Source organism: Aythya ferina (genome assembly GCF_964211825.1).
Source record: "Aythya ferina genome assembly, chromosome: 6".
Lineage (NCBI taxonomy): Eukaryota > Metazoa > Chordata > Aves > Anseriformes > Anatidae > Aythya > Aythya ferina.
This window is the reverse complement of record NC_140303.1, coordinates 21,287,755-21,308,384: the sequence shown is the minus strand read 5'-3', so window position 1 is coordinate 21,308,384 and position 20,630 is coordinate 21,287,755. Positions and strand designations below refer to the sequence as shown.

At 48.3% G+C, this 20,630-nt stretch overlaps 2 protein-coding genes across 3 annotated transcripts in view; both read left to right on the top strand.

Moving 5' to 3' along the window:
* MYO3B (myosin IIIB) overlaps positions 1 to 9,625 on the top strand; it is a 250,167-nt gene extending 240,542 nt beyond the window's left edge. The window contains exons 42-45 of the mRNA XM_084524490.1: positions 2,976 to 3,177; positions 5,343 to 5,426; positions 7,317 to 7,427; positions 8,899 to 9,625. The gene's annotated coding sequence lies outside the window, so the exon portion shown is untranslated. The remainder of the gene's footprint in view (positions 1 to 2,975; positions 3,178 to 5,342; positions 5,427 to 7,316; positions 7,428 to 8,898) is intronic.
* The window catches only part of GAD1 (glutamate decarboxylase 1), a 38,631-nt gene continuing 21,041 nt past the window's right edge, over positions 3,041 to 20,630 (top strand). The window contains exons 1-7 of one of the 2 annotated variants that reach the window (XM_084524492.1): positions 3,041 to 3,177; positions 5,343 to 5,426; positions 8,899 to 8,976; positions 13,364 to 13,513; positions 14,885 to 14,947; positions 19,108 to 19,266; positions 19,938 to 20,180. In XM_084524492.1, the coding sequence (XP_084380618.1) occupies positions 5,384 to 5,426; positions 8,899 to 8,976; positions 13,364 to 13,513; positions 14,885 to 14,947; positions 19,108 to 19,266; positions 19,938 to 20,180 (736 nt within the window). In that variant the 5' untranslated portion in view covers positions 3,041 to 3,177; positions 5,343 to 5,383. Of the gene's footprint in view, positions 3,178 to 5,342; positions 5,427 to 8,898; positions 8,977 to 11,835; positions 12,085 to 13,363; positions 13,514 to 14,884; positions 14,948 to 19,107; positions 19,267 to 19,937; positions 20,181 to 20,630 lie in introns of those variants that run through there. The other variant, XM_084524493.1, reaches the window with a different exon arrangement.

Genomic DNA, 20,630 nt, shown 5'->3' with positions numbered 1-20,630 from the left:
GATTATTACATATTGATGTATTATTTTGCTGTGGCTATTACAGATAACTTAAGTGAAAAATTATGTAATTGTTACTATTTATATATATATATATATATATTAGGGTATGACTAATCAAATGAGATGTTTGTGATGGGTTATTTTATAGTAGATGTTATAAGCAATAGTTGTGCAGCTCAGTTGTGCAAAATAATGTTTTTCCTCAGGTCTGACTATACCATCCTGGCACCTGTTTATATCTGGCACTACGGAGAAGTATTCACCCTTGGGATGAGTGCTTATCTCTGTAGTGCATTTGCCTGTAAACATACTTCAGACTATAAGAAACATGTTTTTCAGTTCTGTTATCTCCTGAATATAGCTCTGTAGAGAATAGTCTTTTATATAGCAACAAAAAGAAAACATTTGGCTTTTACCAGTGCATTACAGAGCTCCATAAATACGTGGTGGATGCCCTCTAGCTAGACTAACATGGAACAAACATCCAATGGCTGACACACTACAGAATAACTTCTGTCAAAATAAAGTTTGTGTTTTCTGAAGCTGGTGAGTCTGAAATTCTGCTAGCATCAATAGCTTTATATGCCAGACAATAAGACTTGGCCAGTGTAAAGAAATTCTACAGAGGAAGTCAGTGAAAGTTTATTTTTTTATCTCAACAGACTCCAATTTAGTTCCTTTTGCCTTCAGGGATTTAAATCTCAATTTCTACTCCCAAGAAAGAAAAAAAAAAAATCTAATCAGCAAATTAAGGCCATTGTGGATAGGGTCTTTCTTGGACATTTTTGCTGGATGTATTCCTTTTTCCATTATGGTATTACGTGTTTGTCATGCCAGCAAGAAAAAAGAAGTGTGGGAATGACTCCTGTGGAAGCATTTTTATATTGGTGATGAACTAAAAACATAAGCCTGGTGCAATGGCAGAGGTAATGTCTTTTATTGGACCAACTTGCATAACTGAGGAAAAGTACACAAATTCCAGACATAGTACTCCTTCGAGTATGTTATCAGAACAGAAGACTTCAAAGCTAAGTATAAGTTAAGATCCTAATATAGTCTGAATTCGATTAGATATCTATTGGACTGTAAGAGGAAAGATGGTACTTCTGAAAAAGAAGAGAGATTAGGTAGGGGAGGGAGGTTGTCTCTTAAAGAAAATACGGAGATTATTTTTTCAGGTAAAATTTTGTAATTACGTAGGTTTTGCTCACTTTATAGTTTATGCATGCACGTGATATGGAAAATAATATTAATGATTTTCATGTTTTACTGTTTGGGGGTTTCTTTCAGATTTTTAACCTGTTATCTGATTTTCTGTGTTTATTATTCTTAAGACATTATTACTCTTAAATGTCATTTGTCTTTTTCCTATCCTAATTCTAGACTTTCATACAAAATTACTAATAATATCAACTGAGAATATTTTTTTTACATCATAGTCACTTTATCAAAATTATGGTGCTACCTGGGAGCAGAGCTTATAACAATAGGCTTGATACTCTTTAGGTTATGAATGGACAGTTTTGATATGTGTGTATGTAAAATTCTTCATTGGTGTAATTGCACTTTCATGAACCATAAATGACAGCCTTATTTCTGTTTTTCTGTTTATTTTTGTCATCATATGTATGTTAGTAATAAATTATGCTGTTAAATTAGAGTTCTGATCTGTGAACCAGAAAATGCTGAGGCCAAGCAGTTTTTTCCACTTCTTGAAGAAAAGTTGTTGATGAGTAAGTTTGCAAATCACAGCTACAGTATTTTATTGTAGAGACATTTTTGCCTTTCACAGATAAATATGGTGAATTATAGTAATAATAGGAACCAGACTTTGTGTTTTAGAAGCCAGTAATTGAGAAAATATTTGTATTAGATCTAGATTTTCTAGATTTAAATAGGCTACTGTGGGCTATAAAATGCCAGAGTAAATGTTTTCTAGTTGTTAATTGCAAGTATTCATTTTACAGTACATTAAAGAAGGAAGAAGGAGTCAGAAACCTTCTTAAACTCAGAACAGGTAGAATAGGCCAAGTGAGCGCCCCTTATCTTTGTCAATATAGTGTAAACTACTTTAGTCCATAGCATTGATTAAGACCTTGAACTAATTCGGCTCACTCTGCACTGAAGTGGAAGAGGAGCACTCAAGAAAAATTCCTAGCAGTTGGGCAGGAAAATTCCAGCAGCAAATATATAACAATAAGTAAGGGAACTCAGTAGAATCACAAAAAGAAGGCTGATGATGATCTGAGATGTTACCTGTGATTAAGGTGATTGAATTGTGCTGAAGTGTTAGCCGCGTTTGTCATCAAATGGGTATTAGGCTGAAAGGCGTTAACCTTAAGGGAAGTCCCTCAGAGTACTGTAATATACTGCAATGAAAAGGAGAGAATTGTAAGATTGCTTTAAGACATCTCTGGATACTCCAAAGCATTTTTAGATTTAGATGTGCATTTAGACGTGCATTTTCTTCCCTTCCATATTAACATTAGCTTACACTACTTATTCATGATCAGGACTTCCTAGTCCTGTATATTTTAGCATATAAAGACACCTGGCAAAGGGGAAGGGAGGAGAAAGGAGTAGGAATCTTCTCCCATTCTCTTGCTGTTATGTAGCTACAGGAAACAGGAACAACAAAGAAGCTTAAACAGTGGCTTAATTCATCTGAGCATTCCCCTCCACCCCCCAGTGAGTCATATTCTGGTGACCAGCTGTGTAGATTTTAGAGCTATATTGAGCCTATTCCAAGAGTGAAGTGGTCACAGCACATTTCAGGATACAAGCTGACTTCATAGTTTTAACTCTGCAGTCTGCCACACAATCATTGCAGAGCTTTCTTCATTTGCTAGAAAGGATTAATCAGTATTTAATGATTTAATTGAAAATAGGTGAAATTAATTGTCTTACTTGCTTCCTTTTAACTTCTTTAATACAAAATGTAGTACAACAAAGAATAAAATTGTGTATTTTTATAGCAGAAGGATAACTGGAACCTGCAAATGTCCCCATTTGTGAAGATGATGAAGAAAAAAGTGATGAAAGCAGAAACAGCAACACCAAGAGTATTAGCTATTCAAATAGTAGTAATGAAAAAGGAGAAGAAAGTTGTTATTCTGAAGAAAATTTGTTGGAAAATTCTGTAGTATTTCTGAAGACGATTCTGTGATTCTCCAACAGGCATGTTAAATTACACTGTTTAAAAATATTTTTCTTCTGAATTTCAATAGTCTTTAACATTAATATCAGGCCTTGGAATTTTTGTTGTCCTTGTGTTACTTTCAAACTTATACCTGCAAAAATAACCTTGTTCTCTAACTTGATGACACATGCATACTTGATGTATGCAGAAGTAATTGGTAAAATATTTTCTCCCTGGAGCAGCAAGTCACATGGAAACTGTGGTTTAGACTGTCAGTTGAGCAAAACATAGTATTTTAGGAGTATTGCATTTGCTACATTCCACTTGAATGGGTGAAAATAAATCTTCCAGTATGATTTTGTGAAACTCTTTATTCTGGAAAATGACAACAAAGTTTTGAGTGACAGAAACGCCACCTTAAAATAAAAACACAGCTTGCTGAAAATTGGTTGTATAGCTTTGACATTAATGAAACAGCTGTTAGTATTTCAACTGAAAAGCTTTACCTGAGGTTTTTGTCCTGTCCAGATTTAGAGAGAAACTCTATAGCACTGTTGAATAAATGCTAGTTGTAAAATTGATCAGAAAATCTGTGTAACTCATAAGATTGTGACTTGTATCCCTTCAGTATTATTTTTTTGTTAATGTTTAAAAACTTATAGACTGAGACAACATACTCTATGGCTGAAAGGTGTCACTGTGATGTAAAATATTCATATTCAACTGTGGAAGTTTGAATTCACATTCCTGGTGGGTTTGGTCTGCATAAAGAAATTACAGGACCGAGCTTCTGGAGTAAATTTACCACAGATATTCAGCTGTTTCTCTGGACACAACTAAGCTGTATAAAGAACAAAAGTTTGGTTTGTAGAAGTGGACAAGAGATAAGTAAGCCATCTGCTTTCCAGAGAAAAGTAGAGCACCTCTTTTCTCACTTAAATGGAAAGGAATGAAAATGATCAAGCCCTCTGAGGCTGTGATTCCTGAATTGTTAGTTTTAGTGTCTGCATTACTCAGCTCCTATTGCTTGTTTTTTTAATTTGGAGATTTTTCTAAGAAAGAACCACTTGCTCAAGTCTTAAATGAATTCATATCCACACTTTTAAAACTGACAGGGAAAACTCTTAGACTGGGGATTGCTCCTCCTACTTTATCTATGTGCTGATTTTTCTGGACTGGCATTAAAACTTTAAAATGATTCAGATATACTCTTGAAAGGCAAATTCCCTTTTTAATAGAGTATCTCAAGAATAGATCGGATATATAAACTCAAGATGGTTTACATTTTGTGCTAATATCTTCTGCCATTTTTAATGCAGATGTCTATGTGGGATGTCTACCATATGTATTACCTCAAATCAGTTGGTGTCCACATGGTGAAGACTAAGTGAACCATGTTACAATGTTGAAAGAAACAGATAATAAGCTAAGTGTTTTTAAAAGTCCAAATATAAATTGACTGGCATGCCTATAAAAAGGTACGTATCTAACTGCACAGATAAAGCGAGAGATTTGCACTAAAATTATGAAAATATTTTGATTTAAGCCATGCTACTGCAGGTAAGGCTTGTAGCCAATTCTTACTGTATTTAAAGTTTATTTTTTTAAATAGTAAGAATTTTATTGTATAAAATCCCAAGTTATATGGGGATGGAGAATTGGATTGAGTGTAATCACATTCAGTAAAGTCAACTAATGAAAACCAAACATAGCTAACATGCTGTTCTAGGGTAGGCAGAAGAAAAGATACAGTAAACATATTTTATTAAAGACATGAGTACATTAAAGTTTAGTATTGCTTTTCACTACAGAAATTCTAAGGCCTGATATTGCTGTTTGAAACTACATAGTAGCCACTTCATGCTCTAACTTTAAGGGTGTTACTTCCTTTTAAGCTGGTGTAAGAAAAGCCAATATTTACCAATGATGTATCTAAATGTTACTGAATAATTCTTAGCCTTTTTTTTTCATATGAGAAACAAATGCTCAGGTAATAGTGAAATTATCTAAGTTTATAAGTCTTGGAGAAATAATTGGTTTATGTTGGTTATGCTTAGATAGATGTGCCTATATACAAAAACTTTTTTTAGTTGCCCTTAGCATCTGTAGTATCTGTCTTGTGTTATTTTTCTTTCAATAATTCCTGCTGCAAATCTGCATGGGTAAAGAAGACAGATTTATCAAATGCTTATATCTGTTACAGGACTTGACTTTGTAGCGTCTCTTTCTTTGTTAATTACAAGCATGTCCCAGCAGCATAGAGGACATGAAACCCCAGGTCTTCCAGGTAACTTTTGTTCTTTAAGAGATCTTCCTGTGTTGTAGAGATGCCTTTGTAATTCACCAGTACTTCTTGATACACTGGTACGTGGAGATGCTGTCTATGTATCTTGTTGGCTTCTGAAGATCAGTCTTGTCATCTGTCTCTTCACCGGCATATTCTTGTTCTTCATGCTTTCTCTAGAGAATTACTACAAAGAAAAAGAGAAGGATAACTGTGTTGTTTTGTTTTTTTTTTTTTTTTTTTTTCCCTAATTACTTTTAAAACATCTGTCATCTGCTTTTACAGTCCTATACTCAATAAAAAAAAAAAAAAATGTATCAAAGTACTCGGAAGGTGGCATGTTGGGAATAAGGAGTGACTCAAGTGTTCTGAAGTTTGAATCCTTGCCACATCTATGTTACCATTACCTTTAGACAGTGTTCATAAATTAGATCAGGAAAAGCTCGCATACTGTTACTGTGGAATTGGACAGAAAAGTGTGAGCAAAGACAAATGGAGTAATACACGTTTTACTGAAACCTATTTTGTCTGGTTAATCAAAATTAGAAACCTGTTGGGAGGATCAGCTTGCTGACTCAGAAAATGATAGAGATAATTTTGAGTAGTTAGAACTGCATGTGACTGCAGAGCATAGGAAGAGGATTATTGCCCCTCTCAGGTGAAAGGCCTCAAAAGCTTTTGAGAGCTGTTTGGAAAGCAGACTTTTTTAGCCAGTTTATCTTTACCTACATTTTAAAGGAAATTAAGTATTTTTTTTATATCTAATTTATCGTGTCTAATAACAGAAGTTATATTTAAAACTGTAAAATACAAATCTAATTTTCACTGTCTGATGAAGGTGGCTTTTTTGTAAACCTTATTAGTAAATATGTGCTTCTTGATCTTTTCAGTGGTGGAAATTTGTCAAATAATTTCTAAAAGGGCTTGGTATCTTTTGTGTTGTTTGGTTTGTTGTTGTTGTTTGGTTTGGTTTTGGCTTAAAATTGGTATTTTGGAGCTCTGGCTGTTAACCAACAAACACTTAAGTAGCAAGTTAATATGTAGAGCTTCTGCTTGAGCAAGAATTTCTTAAAGCTCTTGGTAGTTATCCTTCATTTGCCTAGATTCCATGCTGTGTGTATTTTGAGGAAGAGACTATCTCTTTAAAGAAAATACAGTATTTTTTTAATGTGTGTACCAATTTTTCTTACTGCAGACTGCAAACAGTTGAAGGACTTTACATAGCCTGCCTTTGGCAAGCCATGGATATGTTAATATCTGAAGTAATTGAGGGCTAATTTACAACCATGCAGAAGCCAAATTACATGTCCATGTCAAATATTGGAGAAGAAAATTCCGGACTATCCTATAAAGTTATGTGTTGATCATTTTGCAGTCAGCAGATTGCTTAAACCTTTGTACAGAATTTTCTGTGAAGGAAGCGGTCAGTGAAACTACATCCAAGTTCAAGCTTTTCTGTATGGTATGAATAGCATGAGCTTGGATATCTGTCATGTCTTTCAGAATTTTTGCTAGATCACTTTCAGTTTATTTAGGCTGGACTTCTGCTTAAAGAGATGAGTAGTCTGAAAAGAAAAGATGGCTGGTAAATGAAAGTTGAGGATTGAAGTCCCTTGTTGGTGTTCTCTCATTGGGGTCAGAAAGTAATGAAGGTAGCCTTGTTATCTGTCCTGTAGAGAATATGGCCATCAGGAATACCAGAGCACTATCCATTGTCCTCCCTTGAATCCCTTCCCAGACATTTCCTTTAAATCCTTAAAACGTTAAGTTTCCCATAAGATTATAAAGAGGTTGTGCTCAATTCATGGTTCAGGGCAGTGCTGCTCTTTATCTGATGTGCACAGGCTTTAAAATAACTTTAAGATATTGAAGCAAAGTTGTCTCTTGTTCTAGCGCTGAGTGGCTAACGCCCACCCTGATGACTGCAGCTCTGCTCATTCCTGTGATCATCTCCTTTTAGTGCAGCTATATCAAAATGCCAGCAAAGGGAATCAAGAACATTTGGTAAATGAATGTTTGCCTAGAAATTTTGAAGGGTCAAAGTAGAGGACAGGAATTTATTACATGAATAGATCTGAATATGTGGCTGGAACATGCAACATTAATCTGAAGTTCTGTTTGAGAGCCAGTGACTTCAGTTAGAATCACATGTGTCTCAATCTGGGAGAAGAGGTATTTTACCTAAAGTTGGTCCTCAGTTCTCTCATAATCTTCCAAACTAAATACTGAAAAGAAAGTAACATCAGTAACAGCTGATGGCTTTGCTTAAAACTTATGCACTCCTTCAGTCCTCAAAATTGGATGCATCTGTTTATTGTGAGAATGCAAAAAAATTAAAGCCCCTCAAGACAGGAAATATGAACTGCTCATTCAAATAGGAAAAAAAAATTCTTACCTGCATGTCCTTTTTCTCTGGTGGACAAAGTACCTGTTCATATTGTCCTATTTCTACATTGCCTTTGTATGCTTTGTTTGCACCTTAAGTAATACCTAAGTATTACTTAGATATCATGTTTCTTCTTAAAACACTTTCATTTCAACAGGGTGTATTGAACCTTCATTTCTGGAAATAAAATATCTCTATTTCTGAATTGTAGCTAAAAAGATAGCAGAAGGATCAGGCTTTTTAAGTATGATGCTACAGAATGCCTACTATTTCACAAGTACCAGTGACTCTTTAGAGTGTGCTACCAAATTCATCAAGCCAAAACCTGACTTCACCACAGAGAAAAGAAAATAAAGGAAAAAAGAAAAGGGGGGGGGGGGGGGGGGGCAAATGCACAACTATAATGGTATATAAATATATGAAAATTTTTGAGAGTTAGGAAAGTCCATACATGAGAGTGAGTTTTGGATTGAGAAGCCTTTACTTAGAAAGAGAAATAAAGAAAAGCCCATGTTTCCTGTTTCCTACAGATTCTTTATGAAATATTCTTAATTTAAATAAATGATGTATTGAAAGATCCCAGAGTCCAGTTCTACAAATACATTCTGGGATTGGAGAGCCAAACTGCATTATCTTCTGCAGCAGCATTACTGAAATTACTGAATGTTCTAATTGTAAACTGATGCCCTCCAATGGGATAAAAAGATACAGCTCAGTGAGGCATGTAACAATTACAACAACATATCGCTAGGAGAGAATCCAAGCATTAGCTGTCTTGTCTCTACAGGGTTAATGTCACAGACTGGAATTAAATTTTATTTTAAACACAGGATAAACAGTTGTAAGTCCTAAATCTCATAGAGAGTAGACTTACTGGGTATACTGTTGTCACTATTTTTTTGTGCTATAATCACAGTTCCACAATTTAATTCTTTTGATCCATGCAGATAAATAAAACTGTTATATATTTTGTTCTGATTTGGAGGTAGGGATGTTCTTTACCTCTATGTTTGCTTGGGGGTATTTAGAGTGGGGATTTGCTGCTGCTGTTGGTTCAGGATATAGGTTAAACTTTGGGATGTTTTTCAGATGAAGCAGATCAAAACGGACAGCAACACGTGCCAGCATGGATCAGGAAGGGGACATCCTGCAGCAAGAAGCCACAAAGTATGTAAAACAATGTGCTTCAGATTAGATTTCACCAAGTGCCCTTCATCACAGCAGTGCTGAGTGTTCTTGCTGGCAGCTCATCTTGAGCTGTCTTTGAAATTTGGGTGATGGACATGATCCTTACATTTGGGACAGTTGGATACATCAGCATCTGATCAATCTCAAAACCCAAAGCAAACCTCTCTCTTAACTTCAGTGAATTTTTATCAGGTGCCATAAACCAGATAGCAGAAGTTATCTTTAGAATAGAGTTATTCACCTGATTTCCATTTGTAGAATTCTTTGGCTAGGGACAAGTAATTAGACCAATAATTTGTTAAATTTCCTTGGCATGTTCACTCTTTGGCTACAGACATGCAATAATTTGTATCTGTATTTTTAGCAGTGCAGGTGAAGGCCAGGAAAATTCTGAAATACTTAGTTTTCCAATTTTTCATTTGTTAAGATTTAAGGAAATTTGCTATTTAAATTATTCCAGTTTATCAAAGATACAGGTAAATGAGATGTGATTACCAGAAATGGTGGGAGAAAAAAAAAAAAAAAAAAAGATACCTGATGCAATTAATTAATGTTTTGTAATAACGGCCTTGATTATACATTATTATAAATGTATGGTTAAAAAAAAAAAATCAGAAACATCACAGATGCTCAGTTGCGTCCTGTTGTATACAGTTTTAAGAAAGGAGTGTGCCTGGTCCCTACAAGCTAACATAGTCACAATCCAAACAAAATATCAATCAAAAGGCAACAGAAAGAGAACGTTCATGGAGGAAAACCAACAATCACAATGATTGCCAAAAAGCCAATTTACTCTCCTTCCTTCATAAAAATGTATATATAATAGGAATGTAGTTTTGAATACGAAGGAGGAGGAGAAAAAAAAAAAAAAAAAAAAAAAAAACATTATGGCACACTGCCTTTCTGCTATTTGCTTTTCCATTGGCATGTAGTTACACTGAGAACACCTCACACTGTAGGCAGGAGGCTTTCCTATCTCGAAATACGTGCTACGCTATGGAATGGTGTGTGCAGCTCCTAGCACAATGCCTCTCCAAGCCCACAGGCTGTAATAACAACGGTTATTGCCCTGCTCGGCACTCAGCTTTATGAGCACACCCACATTTAGAAGCATTGTATAATCAGTGACTGGTCTCTGTCGCTGGAGACCCACATCACTTCTGCTCCTGTGCTCCCGCAGGGTACTCGGCACCCGTGTTGTGGCACGGCCGGGTAGGGAGCTGGAAGCGGTCTGGTTGGCTGAGTGTGATCTGAGCGGGGCGCTGGCAGCAGCCTTCCCTGCGCCTTCCCCAACCTCGGTGGCTGGCTGGGTTCACAGCCCAGAGCCCCCGGGGCTCTCACCCGCGCAGGGCAGGCGGGGAGTCCTCCGGGAGCCGGCCCGCGGGGCCCTGGGGCGGCAGCCTCGGGAAGGCAACAGCGGGGCCGGGCTGAGCGAAGCCCCCGGGGCTCCGGGCTCGGTGGCCGGGCCGCTGCCGAGGCGGGGTTTGGGGGAAGGACCGAGCGCTTCCCGGCTCCGCGGGAGGCGTGGGCTGCCGCCCGCCCGCCGCTGCCGCCCGGGGAAGCGGCCGTGCGGCGGGGCTGCCTTGAGGAGCAGCACCACCTAGCGGGGGCGGCCGCCTCGCCTGCCGCAGCTCTGCCGCCAGGGCCGGGCCGGGCCGGGCCGGGCCGTGCGGCGTCGCCCGCTGTCCGTGGTGCTGAGCCCAGCGGCCCCGCGGGAGCTGCGGGCACCGGCGGCTGCCCCGGGCCGCGGATGTGCGCGGGGCGGGCGCTCCGCAGGGCGGGGGGGGCCGGCGGGGCGCCGTGAGCCGTGGCTCCGGAGGGCTTCCGTGAGCTGCCGGTGGCTGTTTGCACGGCGATCCGGCCACGCTTCCTAGCCATGGCTGTGGTCACTTACAAAGCCGATTTGCCACAATTGCGTTCTCGTTTCTCCTGCTCCGCGCCGAGCGAACGTTTTGCCAGATTGGTTGAAAACGATGAAACCTTTGAAAACGAACGCCTGGCACAGATGGCAGCAGGACATGGCAGCTAGGGCCGGCGAACTTTACAGCTGTGTTTGCAAGCTGCCTTTCGTGCTCCCGGTGCTTTTGCTCCGTGTCCAGTTCCTGGACAGTGGGGCTGCTCGGCGAAGCAGTCATCTCGCCTACTTCACGCCCTCAGTCGGTCGGGCTCCTTTCCAAAAAGACCTTGAAGTTTTCCCCTCGAGTCCTTCAAGAAGGACACGTCCCTGCTGCTCGCCCAGCACCCCCAGCACGGGCTGAAGGACCCCATCGGGCTGCTCTCCCCCCAGCGTCCCTCTCCGTGGCACAGGCTGGGTTTAGGCACCTAAACCCGGGGGCCGGGCTGCCAGAGGAATGCTGCCTGAACGAGTCGCGTTTTAGCAAAAGGGGCTGGGGTATAAAGCCGTAACGTAGCGGCAACGCCGAGGGGAGGTCACAGAGATCCAGGTGTTCCCCTGCGGCCGGGAAGACGAGGGAGCGGCGGTGCCTGGGCCTCTGCCACCCTCTGGCGGGGACCCGCGCCGAGGGCGCTGCCGCCGCTGGGGACGGCGGAGCGGGGCGGGGGGCGCGGGGCTGCGCTCGGCACGGCCCCCCCGGGAGCTCAGCCGGGTCGCCTCTGCCTTCGCGCAGGTGGCCTCGGGGCGAGGCGGTGCTATCGAGGGAAAGCCGCCGGTGCCGCCCGCCCGAGGCACAAACCCCGCGTGGGGTCGAAGGCCGAGGGCAGCTCCGGAGCCGCGGGGCGAAGCGGGCGGCGGCAGCAGCCGGGCCGGGGGCCGCCCCTCCAGTCCCCGCCCCGGCCCGCCGCTCCCAGCCCCGTGCACGGCACGGCTCGGCACGGCGCGGAGGGGGTGGGTGGCGGCAGCCCTGTGACTCATGCCTGCGTCGAAGCAGATCAAGCGGCGATTCACGCTTTTAAAAAAGCAAATCCGAGCACTTCTGGAAAAAAAGGTCATCTCGCATTAAATTCCGCGGCGCGATTGGTATTCCGACGTCGTTTCTGGCGGAGTTTATAAGCGGCGAGTCGCTCCCAGGCTGGAGTCGCCCTGCCTGCTTGGACGCCGGCAGCCAGAGCGCTCCGCTCGCCCCCTCGGTAAGTCTTGATCTGCACCCCATTTTCCAAACCCTCGGGAGAGTCTTTCAGGATCTGGAGCTTTTTTACAATTTTTCCTTTTTTTTTTTTTTTTTTTTTTTTTTTTCCCCTAAAATCGGTTTTGGTCGCTGTCGTACCTATAGAGGGATAACGGGTGTTTTGAGACAGCCAGCGTCTTAGACATTGCGTTAACCTGTTACTTCGCTCCCAGGCATTGTCTAGCGAATCTCTTCTGCTTTATGGTTGTTTTCTTTTTCATCCGGAAAAAAAACGAAATACTTGTTTACCATTGAAACCATCGATCCGTTGCGTTTACACGCGGGCGTGAAGGCGCCCAACAATGGAAACGAATCGCTAGCTACCGACGTGCGAAAGCAGCTAACAAAGAAAGCGCTCGTTCGTTGCCGCGACCTTCATTTTCTTGACAAGGGGAACGAAATAAATCGCAGGTAGCCATGGGGACGAGGGGACGAGCCCGGCACTGCCCCGCCGGTGAGCGGGTGATGGAGGTGCCGTGCCCGCCCGCGGGGGCCGGGGGCCGGGGACCGGGGACCGGGGACCGGTGCCGGTGCCGCGCCTCTCCCGGCCCCGCCGCCCCCCGCCGTCGGCGCCCTTAGCGCCAGGGCTCGCTCCGGAGAGCGCCGGCTTGCTCTGGAGCACGTCCTGCCCCTGATTTGCTGAAACACGCGTGTGCCGGGACATGTGTGCGTGACGCGTGCCGCCGGACTCGGCAGAAATGCACCTTTGTTGTGGCGGGGGGGCTCTGTGGGTCTGCTCCGAGCGCTGAGCCTGCCGTGCGTTTCGGGGATGGGCTGGAAACGCACAGAAACGGGCTCCGTGTGGGACCGGAGGGCATCTGGGCTGGGAATTTCGAAGCCCGCTCTGCACGTTGGCTTGCATTTGACGCGAGCCACATAATCGCCCTGCTCAGCGGCCACCGATATAATTGCGATAGACTTCATGGTCTGCTAAATCCGTCATTCAGGCAAGGGGGGCAGCGCCTCGGCATTCAGCGAAGGGACGGGTTTGTTCTTCAGCCTGTCGAGGCATTTTCCCGGCGCGACGCTTAGCGCCTCGGCCCCGCAGCGGTCGGCTGCGCTCCCTGCTGCCCCTCCTGCCCCCCGGGAACCCTTCCTGCCCCCGGCAGCCCGTCCCGCTGCCTGCCCGGGACCTGCGCTGCCCGGCGGAGGCAGCAGCCTCCTGTCTGCCGGCATCCACAGGACTCCGGCGCGGTCCTCCAGGAGAGCAGGCTACTAAAAGCGCCTTTTCTTCCTTCCAGTAAATTCCTTGCTGCCCACCCGCGCTCGGAGGAATAGCGAAGGAAACCCGAGCTCCAGGGACCGGGGCTTTTCTGAAAGGATGGCTTCCTCCGCTCCCTCGTCCTCCAACGACGCTCCGGACCCCACCCCGACTAATTTACGACCCACAAGTAGGTTTTAATCTTTTCCTCGTTTAAAGCATTTTGGAGGCTTCCTCCACCTAGGCTCGGGAAGACCAGATTCGAAACGAAACGGTGAATCTGTGAAGCCCCGTTCTGCGCCGCTGAGCGAGGTGCGGAAAGTGCTCCACACAAAGAAAGCAGCCGCGGGTGGCAGCGGGAGGGGGCCGTGCGGGGAAGACGCCGGGAGGGAGAGCCCACCGCAGCAGCCAGCGCTGCCTTTCTCTTCCAGCCGCATTTGATGGATTTAGACAATAAACTGAATTGTCAAAAATAAAAAAAAATAAAAAAAAATCGGGATGTAAAGGGAGCGGGGAAAATGAATCAGATAAAGGGCGAAGTTACACCAATGGCTCGAAGCGGGCTCTTCCCCCTCCCTTACGTTTTATAAATGCTAATGCTACAGCTTCCTTTCAGCCCACGCTGAAGCCTGTAATCAAGCGAAATTTGGATGCTAATTGTAGCTTTTCAAAGCCTTGTGTTCCTAATTGCTCTGAATTCGCCTTGAGTTATTGAGGTGTGAGTGGGAAGCAGAGGCTGCTGCAGGTGGATAGAGAATCAGTTTACAGCCCTGCCGGGCAATTCCGGCTGTCGCCTACCAAAAATAAAAAAATAAATGGGGAGGCTCCGTGCTATAAAGCACGCGAGACAAAGCGGGGGCAACAGTAAGAGACGAAAGGTTGTCAGGCAAGGCGGGGAATAGCTTTTAGCCCGAAAGGGCTGCCAGGCACAACTCCGCTGCCATCACCCTGCGGCCGGGGGAGGGCTGGGCTTTCTCCCCGCCGGGGGGACGGGCACAGCGCCGGGCTGGGGGCTGAGCCGCCCCCTCACGGCCGAGGCTCCCCGGGCCCCCGGCCGCCGCCCCCCCGCCCAGGTGAGCCCAGCCCCAGCCCGTCGCCCTCTCTCCCCAGGACCCACCGCTCCCCCCGGCGCCGCCACCGCCGCCGTGCCACCCGCGGGGAGGGGGCGGCCCCCCGGTGCCGTGCCCCCGAGGCTGGGGGGCCGGCAGCGTCTCCCATCACGGCTGCCCGCGGCCCGTCAGTCCGGCCGGGGCTCAGTGAGGCGCGTCCCATCATCCAGTCAAATACTATTTTTCACCCAATTAATTCCTGAACTCGGCTGTGACCCCATTTCACGCCACTTTATTTTAAGCCGCCGCTTCCCTGGAGCCCCGCCAGCGCGTTCCGGGACGCCCCGCTCCCGGCAGCGCTCCCCCGGCGCCCCGTCGGGCCGGGCCGGGCACAGGGCGCCCCCCGAGGGGGGCGTGGGGGAAGCGCAGGGGCCGGGCTGCCCCGGGTGGTGCCGGCGGGGTCCCGGCCGGGGTCTCGCCGCCTCAGGGAACTCCTCTGCCCTCTCTTGCAGCCTACGACTCGTGGTGTGGCGTGGCGCACGGGTGCACCAGGAAGATCGGGCTGAAGATATGCGGTAAGTCCGCCCGACCTCCCGACCCCGACCCCGCCCCGGGTGGCGGCCTCGGGCTCCCCCTGCCGGGCACGGAGCCTCCCCTCCGCTCCGCTCCGCTCCCCTCCGCGCCCCGGTCCCACCGCCCTCCCGTGCGTTTGCTTCGGCCCCGGCGTTTTCCGCCGCCCCTCCTGCAATTGCCGGGGGTGCGAAGGCGCGGGGGGAGCGCCGGGCGGCCGGCGGGGGGAACCCACGGGGGTTTGGCCGCCTCGCCGCCTGAAATTTTTCAGCCTTATCGGAGTAGAAAATACGGATCTCCTGGGGGAAAAAGATTAACGAGAGCCTTATTAAAGAGCAATTCGTCAGCTTGCTGCGCTGGTAAGATAGTGCTGGCAGCCAGTCAGCGCGCAGGCACATGAGATGCAGGAAAGGAAACAAATGCACAATCAGATCACAACGTTATAGCAAGAGATTCATTTGCAGATAACAAGCTGTCTTCCTTCTCCAGATTTCTCAGTAGCGCCTTCGTTTGCGTGGACAAACAGTCAAATTTTCATTTGCTGATGACGAGAATCGTTCAGCTTAGCCTGTGCCCCTTATGAATAGAAATTATTTCCGATTTCCCCCAGCTGCCTCTTTTGGGAGTGGGCGGGGGATTATTTCCTGGGAGAAATGGGCTTTTTTTCAAAGCCAAGACATGTCTGAGCCCCTTGCCCTACTCTTCCGAGTCGAAGCTAAACGTTTTGCTACGCGGAAGTTTGGACAGAAAACGAATCAGGGTGCAAGTGTTTAACCCAGTATCTATTAGAGATCTCGTTGGAACCCGCAGGCGGCATTAACGAGTAGTCGCTTAGTTCTATAAATAGCCCCTGATCCGCGTGTAATGGACCGTTTCCCTACCAGTCCCTTCAGTGGCTGGAGCGATGGGCTTTTTCATCATCATTTTAATTTAGCCCGGCAAGCAGAACTGATAAAGTAACGCACCGTTAGGCTCGTTCCATGTTGCTAGACTACCGGGGTTACAGGGGGACATCGCAGCTTCCCTCAATTTAGGCGTCAGATCAAACACACTGAAAATGAAATATCCCACCATTTTGGATTTGAGAGCGGCGAAAGAGAGTGTAGCAGTGCCTTTGTGAAGGGAAAACAAAGCAAGCAAGGATGATGTTGTGGTTTTGTTTTTATTTTGCTCGGTTTTAGCTTGCCTTTTCTGGCTTTTTTTTTTTTTTTTTTTTTTCTGTTTGACACGGAAAACGTACCGTGGCTAATAACGGTGATTCGGAATCATCGAGTTCGATCACGACTGATATGAGCCCTCACACTGGGATCTAACACCTTCACGGAACAGAAAGGGAAGGCTGCCTTTGGTAAATATACGGAGTGAAGCATTGAGGATGCCAAATATCCTAACTACGCGTGCTAAACCAGCTAACGTTCGACTATTAGAGCTGATTATCGCCTTGTCCTTACCTTTCACAAGACATTATTCTGGACCCTAAGCATTGTGCTGCTACAAAGCTGTAGAAAACTAAGATTTGTTCTTTCTGTGTATCACACCGAAATCGATTCATTTTCAACGCGAACTTGAAATAAGGGTTCAGCTCAAAGAGAGCGCAGGTCTTGAACAATGGGTCTGTCCTTCCACCCGTTTCCTATATTGTATTTGACATTTTCAGTAATTACGCACCCGAGATTTATGTGTCATTTCTTTTCAAATCACTGACCGATTTAAGGACGAGCTCCGTTCCTTTCTGTTTGAAAGCCACCGCCTGAAAAGAGCCCTGCGGCTGCCACACCCCCAGCCCCGTCACCGCACGCATCAGCTTCGAAAAGATAACACGTTTTGAAGAGGTCTCGGAGTATCTCAGCGTGCAAAGCACGGGAAGATTGCCCCCCGTGCCCGGAGCTGCGGGCTGCACCTCTCTCTCCCACCCCGACCACTAACACCGCCGCTGGCACCGATTCCGTTACCGCCTGCTGCCGTCGGTGGAGGCACTCGACGTGGCAGAACTGCTCCGGATAAGGCGAACGGCTGAGTTGTCGGCAGCCCGCCGCGGCTCCCCCGCAGGCAGGTGGGCTTTCAGCAGCAGCCCCGCGTGGTGGAGGCTCAGCCCGTAGTCACAGCCCGTGGGATCGCCGCCGAGTCCCTCGCACGCTGCCTCCTGCCCAGCCTCTCTGTGAAACCACGCAGGAATTGTAGGCACTACGGGGATCGAGGGGCTCCTTCGCCGGGTCAGTCCCTGCCTTCAAAAACTCGGTCCCTCTTGATGCTCGTCCATGCAAATACCTCCCAGCGGGGCACCTGCAGCATGCAGCTGGGGAGCGCTGCGCTCCCCCTTGCTGCGCGAGAGGCAAACCCTGCCGTACGGCGTGCGCTGCTGCCTGCTGGGTCTCTCCTACAGCGGTCTCTTTTTTGGTTTGTTCGTTTCTTTCCGCGCGGGGTACGGATGGCACCTCTTTCGGCACCTCCGCCCTCCGAGCGGCCCCTGCGGAGCTGCCCCTGCCGCCCGCCCCGACCCCTGCGGGGCCTGCCGAGCACCTCGCTCCCGTCGCTGCTCTGCCGCCGAGCGTCGCCGCCAGGAGCCCTGCGGAAAAAAGAGTGACCAAACTAAGCACAACGAAGCCGCGGGACCTGCGGTGCAGGCGGTCGCTCCGCAATTCAGTCCAGTCCAGATCGCACCTAATCCGGTGTCAGCTGCGCCGCCCGATGAGCGGGCGAACACCACTTGCAGGTGCAGGAGCCCGCGGTCCGCTGCAGGGGCGGTTGAAAGCAGTAACAAAACTGCACACGAATAAAGCTCCTCGGTCGCGGACTCCTAATTTCTGCAAGAAAAGAGATTCTATGAAATAGCTTGTCTCACATAGCTCACGTCCCTCAAAGCATCGTAGAAGGAAGCTGATGAGCGGAGCATGAATATGAAGAGACAAAACGACAAAAGTGCGCCGGACACAGCCACGAGAGGGGGCTGCGCTCCGGGGCTCCCTTCCCGGGGGCTGCCCCGAGCCTGTCGGGCCGGCCCAGCGGCTCGGGGCGCTCCCTTGTCCCCGCACCGCGCTGCAGGGGCCCGGCCGGGCCGGGGGAGCCATCGGGGCTGCGAGGAGCCCGGGGCATGCGGCCGGCGAGGAGCGGCGTCGGGGGACGCGGAAGGGCGAAGTGCCAGCCCTGGCTGTCCTCGCTCCAACGTCTTCCTCTCTGGCGGGCGTCCCCAGCCGCGAAGAGACCTGGTTTCAGGCACTACTCGTTCGAAGCGAAACAGATCGAGCAAACCTCCGGGGAGCGCGGCGCCCCTCCGAGCGGTGCGGTGTCACCGCTTGCCCCCAACCTGGGCGCGCCCGGCGCAGCCGGGGAGGTCCCAAAGCCGCTGCCTTCGCTGCTGAGGGAGAGGCCGGCACGGTGCGCGTTTTAGCGGGCATGGATTTCGCGGGACAGATCCCGAGAAGCCGGTGGCACAGCTCCGCCCGGTTGCAGCCGGCCGGCCCTGCGTGGCTCTCGGGCTGGTGGCTCCGTCCCCGCTGTCACGCCGGCCGGTGGCGGCGGCCCCGGGCGCCCGAGCTGCGTGTCCGGAGAGAGCAGGGACCCCGGGGAGGATTGAGGTCGGTGTTGAAGCGCTTTCTCGGGCGGAAAATCCTCATGGTGTGGACACGTGCCGGTGAGGACATCATTCCCACTGGCACCGGGGAGGGGGCTTGGTGAGTGCTACCCGTGTCCCTAAGCCCTGGCGGGGAATGCTCCAGGACGGCTGCTCGCTCTCGTGTCTTTTGTGCGTGAGAGCACCGCGAGGAGAAGCAAAACTGGCCCTGATTTTAATCATACATCATTGCCCCTGTCTGCTGGGTCCATAAACTTCGCCTGCAGGCTGAAATAGCATTGACTCATCCTGAACTCTCTTCCAGTGGCTGGCTACTGAAGTGGAATCTGTCTGATCGACTTAATAAGAATGTACCACTGCACTAAATGACAAAAATTTGTTTTTTGCATGGCTGGGTTTTTGCAGTTGATGGCGTTTTGAGCTCTCCCTCCTGGAGGCAAATAAACCCCATAAATACTCTTATTCCTGACCTCATTAGTCAGATCCAGAGCGAACACAGCTTCGAACTGGTGTCTAGAGAGCTGCTTTAGATATTTCTAAACATGTTGGGAAGTGAGAAAACTCTGACCTGTGCACCTTGCAATAACAATGTAGGGTTCCTGCAAAGGACCAACAGTCTGGAAGACAAGGGCCGGATCATGAGCTCCCTGAAGGAAAGGCGGTCCTCCAAGAGCCTGCTGGCGTGTGAGAACAGCGAGAAGGAGTCCAGGTTCCGGCGCACCGAGACAGACTTCTCCAATTTGTATGCCAGAGGTAAACGCTCTTTGCAGCTTCTGTGTGCTCCAGCCCGGTCACGTCCCCTAGCAGTCTGCCCTTGCCTCCCCTGCAAGTGCAGCCGCCTTCAGACCGTGCTTTTGCTTGGCTGCTTTTGAGGGGAGCCGTGAGCGTGTTTGCTGAGGGCCGCACTGGCGATGTTTAAAAGTTTCCTGAAATGCACGTTTATGTTCCTTGGGCTGATCCGCAGCTCAGCTCCAGCTGTTCCTCCGGGGTCACTCCAGAGCCAGCTCCCAGGAGGAGAGCAATTTCGTATTTTATTTCCTCCTCAATAGATCAGCAATGAAACGGTCTGTGATTTCTAGCTACGGGGAGGGTGGGGAAGAGAAATCAATCTTTTATTTTCTTTCTTTTCTTTTTTTTTTATTTTTTTTATTTTTTATTTTTTTTCGGGGGAGGAAGCGGGCCAGGTGAAGGGCAGCTGCGGGGCTTTTGGCTCCCGGGGCTGAGCGCCCCGCCGTTCCCGCAGGTGACCGGGCTCGCCCTTCCCCACCTGGCGAGGGGCCCCGGGGCAGCGGCCGGTTTCGCCGTGCCCCGTCCCTCCCTTGGCAGGCTGAGTCCAGGTGCCGGGAGGGCTGCGGGCGGCCGGGGCTGCTTCATCTCCGCCTGTCGCTCCCAAAGCAGGCGCTGACGGCTGGTTTGCCCCGCAGATTTGCTGCCCGCCAAGAACGGCGAGGAGCAGACCATGCAGTTCCTGCTGGAGGTCGTGGACATCCTCCTCAACTACGTGAGGAAGACGTTTGACAGGTCCACCAAAGTGCTGGACTTCCACCACCCGCACCAGCTCCTGGAGGGCATGGAGGGCTTCAACCTGGAGCTCTCGGACAACCCCGAGTCCCTGGAGCAGATCCTGGTGGACTGCAGGGACACGCTCAAGTACGGGGTGAGGACAGGTAGGTTCTCGCACGGCTCCGGGGAGCCTCTGGGTGAGGAGAGCGGGCCCCGGGGGCTCGGCTCCAGCCGTGCGCCGCCCGGCCCCGGCGGCAGGGCTCGGTGCTGTTTGCAGAGCCCAGAAACAAGTTTTTAAGACGTAATCTTTTTCACTTGATGAAATGCGAGCTGTCTGTATCTCCGGGGAGCAATATCATTAGGTAAATGAGGGCATAAATGACGCCGAATTTGCAGTTTTTCTTCTTTATGTTCGCCAGACGTTTAATGAAAAAGAGACTGAAATCCTAGGAATCATCAATAAAGGAACCCTGTGGATTTCAGCCCATTACCCCGGGGCCCCGCCTATCCAGGCCCTTCCCAAGCAGCCGCCGATGGCCGCCTACAGCCGCGTCCCCTCAGGGCCGGGGCCGCTTCATGTCGGGCTCAGTGAGGGGCTTCGGCGGCAACAGCCC